A 12,817-nucleotide genomic window follows, 5' to 3' on the forward strand; every position below is an offset into this window, starting at 1 on the left:
ATATATATATATATATATATATATATATATATGTTCACACGTGCATCTTGTATGGTGCCGCTCGCAAGAGCTCATCTGTCTTGGGGTGAGCGATCTTTATGATTATATGAGGACTTCATAACTGACGGATCGACTAGGGGGTCAAGTTTTGGTGCCTGCGGGTTATCGCCTCTATGGTCAGGTTTCCAGAAGACTTGTTATCGTGTGGAAAAACAATTAGTGTAGCGGTCTCAAGCATGCGTTTTTGAGGCTACAAACAGGTACTCAAAGTGCAACGGCTTTCAATCGAATTTCTCAGACTATCCGCCGTTAAAGCAGCAACAACTTGAGAACAGCTGACTTCAGTGAACCTTAAGGTTTCTATCCTAACTTATCTCTCAATGGACAGAAACGTACCCGAACGCAACAGTGATTCCAATTGGTCCCTATATAGTGTGTCGGTTGATTGATTATCTTCTAAGACGGTCCTTGTATTTAGTGAACTAAGCGAATGTTACCGCTTCTACACCCGTTGCAGCAAGACCGTGGGAAGCCAGCAGTGCGGAATGGCAAACAGCTGTTGTAGGGTATAAGTAATTAATGTGCACGTATAGGTTTGAGAGGCGAAAAGGTTGTCATGCCATCCACAGTATTTTATCATCAATTATAGATTTCGTCACCGCGTTGGCAGCAGACACCTGCTTGAGTTGACTGGTAAAAACCGCAGGATGTTTCCTTGGGGCTAGGTATGTGAGTTAATTGTGGTCTTGTCTTTTTGATTTAGTGACTGGAATATATCTCAAACATTCTCTTAAGGCGTTGAATCAACACGTTTCTGCAGGATGCTACCGGGAATCTGGGAAGTGCAGTCGCGACAGCATAGTCTAAGGATATTTGGCTGATGCGGAGAGTGGAGGAGGCAACGAATGGAGCGTTGCATTAGGCTGTAGCTTCCATGATAGTTTAGACCGAAACCGCGAACTCTCAATGGACTTTCTCACAGACCATGCACGGTCTGTTCTTACATGAGGTCCAATTCGCTCAACCAAATACCTTATGCAACCTTGTCGCCCGAGAGTCCTACTGTTTTGGGGCTTATACGTCATTCATCTGGGGTAAATTACTGTGAGGTGGTACGGTATCAAGATAATCTGAGTTGTATGCCCATCTAGTTCATTCAGTCTCAATCCATCCTTAATTTATTAGGTTGTTTGGTGTAGCGTACCGGATACGGTCGCGATTCTGTACAAGGAGTCCCAGATAATATGTGAATGTACTTCTCGGCCTGAGAGCCGATGCATTCAGTATTAGTGCTACTTCATCTCGGTAACTCTATCGCAGATGTTTTCTCGTATAATTTTTCACCCACTTTCGCGTTGTTTATTTTGAGAGGGCTACAACGCGTATTCACGCAAGCGGGATCACTATGAATTTTGCGGTCAATCGTCCCAAATGCTGAACCTGGGGAGCAAATCGTTTGGGACTATACATTCAACCCGGAAACAGGGCTCTGCGGGATACTGTGGTGTAATTAGATGTAACTTTCTTCCAAAGCGGCAAAAAAAATGTGGCAAAAACCATCCAGCTGTTAGGCTATGTGCTCCAGCTCTCGTCCTGTCTCTCCTCTACATGCGTTTTTTAAACACGGGTGGGGGCGTAGTCGTAAGAAATAAGCAGGCTCCCTTTCAGAGTATGAACATAAGTCATCACGAGCTTAACGCCCGACACCGACTCGAAGGTTTACTGGGACTCTGGCCTTATTGAAATTCTTGCGTACTAGCTCCCGTGGGGAATGAAGGCCGTTATTAGTGCACAGGTGGTGATAGCCATAATACAAATTAGAAGGTGTATGTGTGCACCAATAGAAGTTTTTAGTATTTCTGCGACACGTATAAAAATAAATACAATGTGAAATGGGAGCGGGTCAAAAAGGGGACTTATCATATGTGAGAGCGCCTTGGTGAAAGTCCGGACGGCGGGAACGTGTTTTCTCCGCAGTATGGCTGCTACACGTGTTCCATAATTGTCCGTGGACTTGGATTGCTTGGGCTGACTCCTTGCTCCCTGCGCGCGCGTGTCTGTGTCCTGACTGGGTTCGGTTTCCTTTTATGTAGGTCCCAGTGCGCATACGTGGGCGCGTCGGCACATGAGTGGTTGCTACGCTGACTAGGCGGTGCAGACAATCGATGTCCAATGAGTCAGCTTGATGCGACGTGGTTTGTGAGTATGAGAAAAAAGACAAGCCTCGCGATCCAGTGAGCGAATGTGAGTTGAACAGTCAAGTATGTGGGTGACTGGGTCGCTACACCGTCACGAAATATTACTAGATCCAGAGTCTTGTCGCTGCCTTCAAAACGTCAATGCATTCCTGGAATTAACATATCTCAAAACGCTGAAGTCCATTCAGAGTCGTATGATGGCCGTATAGGTTATTTCCATCCAATCTCAAAATGCTAGTTCACGCCTTACAGTAGGCCCGAAATTTCATGTGGCGCTGCGCACTACTCGTGCAGATTTTATTCTGGGGATATGTTAGCTTAACTTGTACTGCTCTACCTGTGGTTTTTTATTCAGTTAGTATCATCGAAACGGCTCAGTCCTGCAGCCGTTCATATTGTACCCTGTGCATCTCTTTGGTCTGCCGCATTGTAGCGTTAGTTCAATTGGTCGAATGCAGATGCGACTGGCGGCTTCATATCTACCGATGTGATCAAAGCCATACGAAACAGGTTACTGTAGCAACCACAAAGGGACCAAATCAATTGTGGACTAATCACCAGAAATTTTTACGTTTACGTGCTACACTAATTCGGTTTTAACGGGAAACCGAACTGAATTCCAGACGAATCCCGCGTTTATGATATTGCTCAACTGAATATGCTGCACAAAGCCCACGAGTTGTTTCCGATTTGGGTCAAAATAAACCAAAAATTGGGAGCCGTGCCCACCCAATGAGCCTCAAGAAGGGCAAAACTGGTTTTCATGGTTGATTATCGAACGTAGCCTCTTCGTGATGTGCTATTCTGTACTTGAGGAGGCCTTTCAATCCTAAGTGTTATTCACACGGTTCCCACAAATTCCTCACAACTGATATTAGGCCAGAAACCTGTTCATGACAAATGGCCATCTACAGCGAGCACCCTTCCCCAGTGGCCGCTTTGGTTGTCCCGTCAGGTTCCAGTTGTCATGGATGTGAAACGGACTTCCGACCGTTTATTGACTTCCGTGTTGAAAACCATATTTCAGCTTTTATTAACTGCGTAAATAAATGCTGCAAAGGAGCAAATGTATGACCTAATGGTGATCCAGGATCCACTAATCTGGGACGAAGGTTTCTCACCGGGTCTGTCAGTATTCGCCTTGGAAGAGTTTCAATCCGTCGGAAGAGAGCTGCATTGCTTGGGCGAATTAGTTTCCGTAAGCTAGCGTGCACAGTTGGCGCCATGACGGTGCTCGTTCTCAGTGTTGTACAACAAATCCAAACGGCCGGATTTCGTGTCAGCTGCCCCGTTTGAATGTCACCAGCCTCCAGGTTGCTACCAGGACGTAGCTTCTATGTGCACTTTGATATTAACCCCAGCTATGCAACTGGCACAATGCTGATTGAGAGGGATGCCGGGTGAGCTAGTGAAATGCACGAATCCAATAAGTGCCATCCTGCGAAGCAAGTTCTGCAAAACGATTTTTGTCCGCTTTGTTGGTGTTGGAATCGCACTACGAATTCCACTACGAAGGTATGATTGACTAAACCCTAGAAGAATAGCATGTTCGTTTTGTTATGGCCAAAACGTTTATGCTGTTGCCAGCAGTTTTGCTAACACCCTATTGGGCTCCAAGTTTCATGCAACAGCCCGAAACCCAAGTTTCACTAAGGGAAGCTATGTGGCATACTTTCGCGGATTGTTCGATGGCGAACCGAAAAGTGATCCAGTAAAGGTTGCTTTACGATAATCAATAGTCGTCAGGCAGTATTCAGATTCGTACACATGGAAGATAAAGTTCCGGCGAGCGTGAAAGAGTTGGGTTGAAGAATATAGGTAACTCGGGTGCGCTTATTGGGTGTTGGTCTGTACGCCGGGTCTGGCAGTTGGATTGCAAACGTTTCCTCACTAATCAAGATGACAGCATCAGTACTGAGTTGAGTGGGAAGGGGTTTACTGAGTAATTCCATAGAAAAACAACTTGTCTTTTAAAACTGACCGTCTGTGGCGGTTACTGACAAGATCAACGAGTGAACCTTAATTCTGATTAGGTTAATGTTTCATGTCGTGCATGTGGCAATCAAAAATTAGAACACCGTTAACATGAACGAAGGAGGTAGCTGAATTAAGAATTGTGCAAAAAACGAGTTCGAGCCACGTAATGAATTCATCGTTGAAGTAGGCTGCCACTTGTCTTGCGCGACTAGGAGAGCGAAAAACCGACGGGACGGAGATTAATCACTGGACTTCGAACAAGCTAATTCGGCAAGGATCAGTCAGTTCACGAATAGCGATGAACTACTGAACGGTTGGAGTCACCGTAGTTTTTTCATGACTTCTTTTGGAAACCTGGGGAAGGCAGATACTACAAATGGTCAGTACAAAGGGACTGACCATTACAACTTTAGTGACTTTCGTTTAGGCCCATGAGGCGAAGTTTTCAGCGGACTCGACTGATTGAAAACCTTAAGCTGAGTGCTTCAACTTTCCGCGGTCGTTTCGGAGTATCTGATAACAGCTAACTCTGAGACTCGAATCCAAAGGTATTAAGTATGAAACGGTCGGTTCTGAAAAGAGGTTTACGGCTTGTGTTATCTTGTCCGGGTCCCAGTCAGTCGTATTTGCTACTTGCAACTGTAACTACTGAGTTAGTAGGTATTTCTGGTTGATGTGCGGAATCCTAGAAATTCAAGGGTAAATGGGCGGCACTGTTCTCTTCCCTACCGGGTTGACTGATATGCATTCAAGTCTTTCAGTCAAATATGGAGTTGCTGCGGCCCTGACTAGGAGGGGCGTGGTACCTCCCAACATATAATCTTTGCCGGGCCAGGCTGCAATCCCCCAAAGCCATTTACTGCGTTATGGTTTATAACTCTCTCTGTGGGCTGCAACGAAAAGAGTGGATATCCCCGCAGTGGCCCTTCGACCGATTCTACTCTCCACCCTATTCTGAATGCTATCAGTATGAGTGGTCGCGCTGAGTACCACCAGTCAACGGTAAGTAAGCGTGTCATACATTCGGTTCTCGGATATACGAAAGGCCTCAATAGAATATCATTGGCTACTCCGAATTGAGAATCCCAGGGCAGCGAAAAATCACTGGCAGTTTCTTGATGGATTTCGTTCTTTACTCAGTGGTAACCTCCGTATGAGACAGTGAGTGAGCCCCTTTCATGCTTCTCGAGGATCTTCCTTGAGTCATGTTTCTTACAACTGTTGGCCTTTTCCGCTTTTCGGAATTAGGTAGCTAAAGAGTTGTATCGACCAAACGGGCAGAGCCATCTTCTTGGTTCTTGGAACTGGAAGTTGGTACATCTAAACCAATGGGCCTGCTTCTGCTTTTAAGAGTGGGGTTCTCCGGTTTGACTTCACTCCTACCCTGAGCTCCCCTTGTGGACGGGAAAGACGGATTTCACTGACCGTCTAGGTTTATATCTGAACAAATTGACGTAGTGAAGTGATCTTTCAGCTGTGACAAGCTTTTTCGTACATGGCTGCGATGCAACTCGAGGGCTGAGATACTGCCGAAGTTGCGCACACCGAGGTGGGCACAAAATCGAGAAGCCAGTGTACGGCTCAAGAAATGGACCTTCAGGCCACCACTTTCATTCCCTAACGGCTGATGGATGCATTCCAGATAAGTTTGATCGCACACAGATTGTTGTCCGGCAGCATGTGTATTATGCATTTCAAGTATCCAATGGTCTATAAATCCCACAGGTATGATCCCGATGAATTGGGGAATAAGAGGCTTATTCCTGCTTTGCAGTGTGTTATGATTTTGGCCATAAACTGCTATATAAGTCGAGTTTTTCAGTGCTGTTTGCTTGATGATGGAGTATTTCAGAAAAAAACTGACAAAAAACCGTTTGCACAGAAGCTCTTTATTTATTTGATCATTGAGAAAAGTAAACGTTTTCGTATCACTTTTCAGAGGGGGAATCTTTTTTTTATCGAAATATACCAGGGTTCTTTATGCTGTCTTTGAGCGTCGTACCATCATCTATTTCAAGTTAAATGGGTTGGTTAGGCTGAAGCGTATACCTCTAGAAGCTGGTTTGACCGTTTGCCAACCCGGAGTTTTGACCCATTCATGGACCGTATCCTGTAAACTTTGGAGTTCTAGAAATTGTTGCAGTCTGGGAGTGAACTTGGGCGTTCGTTTGTGTTCCGGTTGAAACTGCAGCGGCATGTTTTTGGCCAGCCATTTTGGCAAACTGCAAGAATCCAGAAAGTCGGACAATTTCTGTTGATATTTCTTTTTCTCCTGCTCAGCACTCCGTGGGTTGTACGCTTGATTCGAAAAGAGAACGTGGTCAACATACTGTCACCCTCCTTTGAAGGATGCGGATAAAGTGTGGTTGTGTACTGCAATCTCAGACATTACTGTTTTCGGAGTTTCAACCTTGTCTCTACAGTCAAGGGGGCGAGATTGCCCAAGTGGTTAGAGCGCGAATTCACTGACTGCAAAGTCCGTGGTTCAAATCCGACCTCTGCCTCTCGACTTCCCCCGTCTAGGTTCGGGCAACCTGGAAGTATCCTGGCTCTTGTGAACCCCCCGGATGGAATGGCAGCTAGGCACCGAAAGGGTGCTACAGCTGGACGGTTTACAGTTAAGTTTTGGAGATTCAGTCTAATCTCTTACAAGGCTTATCGTTACATTTATACTCCGTCCGTCTTACTAGCTACGTATTATACTGTGTTCTATATAGTGTATTATATCATGTCTGACTTACGTCTATCGTATTTTAGGACGTTTCCAAATGAGACCAGCGGTAGCTGCTTCTTCCGGTGCGAAATTCAGAACATTTTACTGTCAGTCTTTGGACGGTTTTTCACAAACCAAAGCCTGAATGGCATTAGTGCAGGAGTAGAATGACTCTTGTCCCAATCGATATCTCATTACGTATGGAATAAAACATCTTGACTGACCCTACGCCACTCAACATACGCCTAGAATAATTCAACGCAATCAAGCTGGAATCACGCTGGACCGGAGGACATAACGGTAATTCTAAGGTGGATAAATCCTGTCAGCATATTTGGTGAGGATAATAACAGTACTGATATTACCATCCACCATCCTATGGATTAGGGGATATGGCCGAAATGTTGGTGGATCCGTGCATCGACTGATTTCTGGTCAGGTGGTTGTTGATTTGTTACAAGTTTTCGGATATGGCCGAAATGTTGGTGGATCCGTGCATCGACTGATTTCTGGTCAGGTGGTTGTTGATTTGTTCACAAGTTTTCCAATCTTTCTTCACCAATCCAGAAGATATTATCGATGCACGGTCGGGTGATGCTTTTTCGATTGATAACGAAACATTCTGTTAGCGCAAAGCGGGTGCAAGTGAGCAGATCAACATCTACATGATCAATAACTAAGGCCCACCGTAATCATTATTAGCTAGCTGGATTTCTCGTTCTTTTTTTGGCCTAGGTTCCTCCTTATTGAAACGAATCTTGAACAAATCCAATTCAAAAGGTGCATTCGGAGAATGCACATTGCGTTGTATTAATAACTAAACCTTCCCTGAAATCGTAGAATCAGCCCTAATACTCAACTACTCTTTGGATTAATAAACCGCAAGCCTAGGTTTCATGAACTTACCTTTCATGTGCAAACCGAGATAGATCAAAGCTGATCTTTTAATTCCCAGGAATGGAAACTTGGGGCGGTGCTGACCAGCCGCAGATAGGGCCCTTTGTAACGCAACAGCCACAGTTTGTTCCAGGAAACCGGGTAACGGTAATGAACGCACATCGATTGGCGACGGCATGGGTGGCAGTTTGTGCGGTAGGATCAAATTTTCATAGGATGTCGGCTTTCTGAAAAGAGTACAGCAAGAGTACAGCAAACAAATTCTGAGGAAAATTCACAGAGTTCTGTTCGTACGTAAACTGACAAGTCTGATATTTCGAAGCGGCAGGGTGTTTCGAAATTTTGTGCACATTTTTCTACACCACTGTATTTTCTGGGTGCTCAAACGGTTAGGATTCATGAGAATAGTATAATCTGGCGTTTGTCAATGTATTACTTCAAGAGAATTGGGGTCGTTATGAATGTGTAGATTCTAGCAAGCACTTCTGATAGGTGACAGAACGCGGTGATCACCAATGTCCGAGGAACGAGGGAAGTTACGGTGTCTTAGAAGTTTGACTTTCGACCGGCAAATCACGACCGTGACTGGTTCTGTTAGGACACGTTGGCGATCGCATCCACTTTTTCAGGACAAGGCATGCTAGGATTTCTCTCAGGTCATTTTTTCCAATGCTTGGTGGCCACAATGGGGTAGCTTAATGAGTGTATTTTGCGGTAGGTAGGATGTGCACCAAAGTTATGGAAGCCTCTTACAAACTAATTAAGCAAACTTTGCTATGGGGCTGACTTCATTTTGGCCCGTTTTGGATTTTTCAGACAGCGTACTTTCTGGTGTCTAGTTGTGCAAACTGGTCTATGGATGCGGCGGTCAACAGTCTGAAACCAAAGGGTTAAATGACCGATTCGAATTGGCTCACCTACGGCCTAAACAAGGCGAAAGATTTCTGTGGTTTTGCACACCACACAGCAACTCAGCTTGGATACGAAATTGTTGCTCACATGATTTTTCCAAGGACACCGAGGGGATCCTCACCGTTCGTCAACCTAATCATGTCATTCAAATTTGAGCACTATGCTACCTATTATGAAGTGTCTTGGATACCAAACGCGGCGAATTCGAGCAGTTTAGCGAAAGTAAGTGATGCTTCTGGTGTTTCGACCGGAATGTTTTATTTTGCGCCAGATGAAGCGACCAGGGAGCCTCTGGGGTATGACTTAACACTTTGTCTAAGAAGGAAGTTAAATCAAGCTCATTACACTAAATGTTTTCCGGGTCATGGGTACTGACATAGTCCAGTCTGTAAAGGAAACTGTGTCTACAGAAGGGTGGTGGCGCCGATTCCAACAAAACAACAACGATAATAATAGTAACAATACAGCATTAATACTAAAAGCACAATGACAACTGTAAAACAGCATAATACTGGTTTTGCCCTATGCACAAGGTCGAAACCAAGTAGGGCTCCCAGTCTTCAATGTCCCTCAGTGGCAGTTTTTACTTACGAATGAAACTCGACTTCAAAACATTTCTTCAACTTGCATCAAATATGGGTTATGATAATCAGAATTCCACCCCACCCCCTCTATGCCGCTGTTCTGCACGACGGTCTGTGGTCTTTTGGTTCTCCCACACAACGCGGGACGCTGAGCTTCGTTTAGGAAAGGGCCAGAGAGATCAGATGAGAACGGCGTGATTACCCTACCGAGGACAGTTTCGTGGAGGCCGGCTAATTTCTGCAACGAACTCAGAAGGATGGTATTTCGTCATACAAAACGTCTCGATATAAACAAGTGTCCACGACGATGTTACAAACTTTTTCACCCATAATGGAAGTCAATTGCAGCCTGTTGCTTTCCAGTTCTCATCGTGATACTCGGGAATATGATTTTGAATATTCCAAACAATTTGTAACAAGCGAGTCCCTGACGACCTGACAAACAATAAACAGTTATTTTTCTCGGTTTTCCGACTCAAAATAGTGAGGCCTTAAGCCACGAAATATATGTTAACCGCCTCCTGAATCTGACAGATTTCAAACTAGTGTGGTGAGTTCACTCAACTTCATGATCTGTATGCAGTGAGAGTGAGCTGAGGTGCTAGTCGAATGAAGTGAATATTGACTTGCCTCAAAATTAATATTTTCGTTAGTCACTGGAAAACCTGAAGCTAAACCAGTCAGTTATCTTGGGTAGTGACAATCGGTCAGAAGGTGATGATTTCAAGCGCTTCCGCCTGCGCATGATCAGCAACTGCGTGTGATGAGAAAGAAACTGGAACCCAGTGCTCTTCCTCTTCGGTTTGGGCGCACCATAAACAACTGCTCCAGAAAAGAAGCAATACCGTTCGAACAAGAGTGGTCCGAGTGCAATTTATACATACATTATCTGTTAACACAACGATCACAAGTGCTTCGACTTGGTGTAGTTAAAGCCACATAGGTCACCTCGTCTTGGATAAGCGAACCTTCTAAATGTCAAGGTACCGTTATGCGCATGACCAGCACAAGTCCCGACTTACCTTAAAAACTTTAGAAGACATTCGTTTGAACAAAATGTGTAGATTTCGGCATCGTATCTGGCTAAGTATTCCCTTACACCAAGTTTGAGCCCCTCATAACGTTGATTTCCGTTTATGTAGCACACGGGACAATAGCCTCGGAGAGCCACTTGCATCGGAAATGCATCACGGCTAAGTTCAATGGCATCACTTTGCAGCCTGAAAGGGAGCTTTTCTTCCGACGGAAGAGATTTATCTGACTGTGGTGGCACGTAGTTTTCTGGCTGTGAAAGAAACTTTTCCAACTCGTCGGGCCCCGCCATTCGGTAGTACCGGCCTTGATACTCGGCAGCAAACTTTAGGGAGGTTGGAATAGAAATGCTTATGCCATTTGCATCATGCCCTTCATTTGTTTGACGAAAATCTTGCTCCACAGATTGACTGTTAGAATCACAGGATTGTACAAGATCTTCTTTCGGGTACAAGCCCACATTTAGCACGACAACTAGGTCGTGTTTTGGTTCATTGATTGTATCTTCCAGTTCTCCACGCTCCTTCCAGCTAACTGGACAGTAGTGCAGGAACTCGCTAGCATGCATTTTGAAGTGACGTTCCTCGATGCCCAACTCTGCGATTGACGCTGCTTTCCCTTAGAGATAAAATGGAGAAAATGGAAGTAAATCAGTGGAAGCCATCATTACCACTGCAGGTGTTTTATGACAAAGTCTCGTTGATTTTGAAGATTGTTACATTGGTTTATCTACATCTATAAAATGACACGTGATAGAACTATGGCGCGGCAAATTACCGTGAATTTGGAAACGTTTAAACTGGCGGAAAGTTTATCCCAACAGGACACCACTCCAAAAAAAGCTGACATTTATTCACGTGTCTCGGTTTTACGAAACATTTAAAGGCTTGGACATTCAGAATACCATCGCGAGGCAAAATAACTACTTCACCTCAATATTGACCGTAGAAACCTAACATTCACAATTAAGTACAGAAGAGTGCAAAACTTTTGTTTCTTGTACCGTGTGTATGACAGCCTAGAATCAGATTCTCAATGTCATTCCACTGTGCATAAATTTTGCTATTCATTTGATAAATAGAGAGAAACCGAAACACGCTAATTACAATGATTAGAATGCCTCAGTCCTAATGGGGAATCACCGAATGGGCAGGCAGAGTTAGGACATGTAGTCTTTTGGTTAACAGCTAATAACTGTCAGCATCTTGGCAACGTGATCATCCGCAGCTGAGAACATCATTTTGGGTGCGATCAGCCGTCAACTTCTGACGGCTGACTTGACGAATAGTCGGGATACTTCTTATAGTAATTGTCAGGTTCTTCACGAAGAGGATTTATTTAAACAGTCAGAAACGTTCCTAACAGAGACAGTAGCGTTTTGTTTATCTCCTGACTTAAGGCTGCCACTTTGTCATGACGGTTGGGCTGGATTGCTACAGTAATCGAGCGATCATCACTGGCGTGCATTCATACCAGGCAGACCAATAGTAGCGGAAAACCGTACAGCGAGTAATCATATTGCGAGGCGATCTGGTTCAAGGTCGCATCGTCCTCTGTGGTGGGATTGTGCGAACAGTAAGGTGTTTTCTTTGAGCAACCAGTAAATCCGTACTTATGGATGCAGCGGTGCAGCCCTCTCCCGAGGAAGGATAGGTTAGGAAAGGCTAGCCCTTAAAACTACACATTCCGACCCCCACAGCTAGTGAGCATGAACGCCGCTGAGTTATCCAACACAGCCAAACAACAACTAAACCTTGCCGCAAGTTCGATTTGGCTCCAAACGCATGATTTGTTCGCGGTAGCATTCATCATTATCGTTGACAGCATGACATCAATGTTCAACACCGATGCTCCACTGTCGTACATCCATGATTTATTCGAAAACTTTATTGTCAAGAAAAGAATAAAGATGGACAGAAGAAGGACTTGGTGTCAGCTTACTACAATCATTCTGAGGTGACTGCACCTCCTGACACTCGATTAGACAATCTGGATAGAAACTGATGATACGAACGTCACTGACATCGGTTGGCAGCCACATCTTACATCTCTAACCAGGCGCAGTGGAGGTCACGCGGTCCCTATCCTGGAAGGCGAGTAGCGCCGACAACACACAAGCGTTCTGTAGCCTCCTTCATACTCCATCAGGCTGAAACATACTCCTACAGTCAAGCAGGCTAGGCTACTCAGCCATCGAATCCTGACAGGGTCGCCCAAGAAAATCCTACTTCCTGCTCCCTTCTGGATGGGAGTTTTGAGCCAGAGGCTGGAGGCAACAACTCTCTACCCTGCTACCTGATAGTTGAGACTTTTGAGTCAATGGTTGAATGTGGAGTTACTCAGCCAAGTTCCCTTCTTCGGCTTGACCAACGGGGAAGAATCAATTGCTCCCCTCCCTCCCTCCCTCCTCAAATCCTTCCCACCTTACAAGCAAACATCGCCGAATAATTTGATTGTCAGTTATCTGACCGGTTTACCTTATACACTTCACTTCCAACTGGCTA

At 44.9% G+C, this 12,817-nt stretch overlaps 1 protein-coding gene across 1 annotated transcript in view; it reads right to left on the bottom strand.

Moving 5' to 3' along the window:
- Window positions 1–6,062: 6,062 nt before the first annotated feature.
- T265_03321 (hypothetical protein) overlaps window positions 6,063–12,817 on the bottom strand; it is a gene marked incomplete at both ends in the record, with an annotated part of 70,198 nt that continues 63,443 nt past the window's right edge. Inside the window, 3 exons of the mRNA XM_009167782.1 lie at window positions 6,063–6,473; window positions 7,795–8,012; window positions 10,304–10,931. Of these exons, the coding sequence (XP_009166046.1) occupies window positions 6,184–6,473; window positions 7,795–8,012; window positions 10,304–10,931 (1,136 nt within the window). The remainder of the gene's footprint in view (window positions 6,474–7,794; window positions 8,013–10,303; window positions 10,932–12,817) is intronic.

This window comes from Opisthorchis viverrini (assembly GCF_000715545.1).
Source record: "Opisthorchis viverrini unplaced genomic scaffold opera_v5_46, whole genome shotgun sequence".
In the NCBI taxonomy this organism is placed as follows: Eukaryota; Metazoa; Platyhelminthes; class Trematoda; order Opisthorchiida; family Opisthorchiidae; genus Opisthorchis; species Opisthorchis viverrini.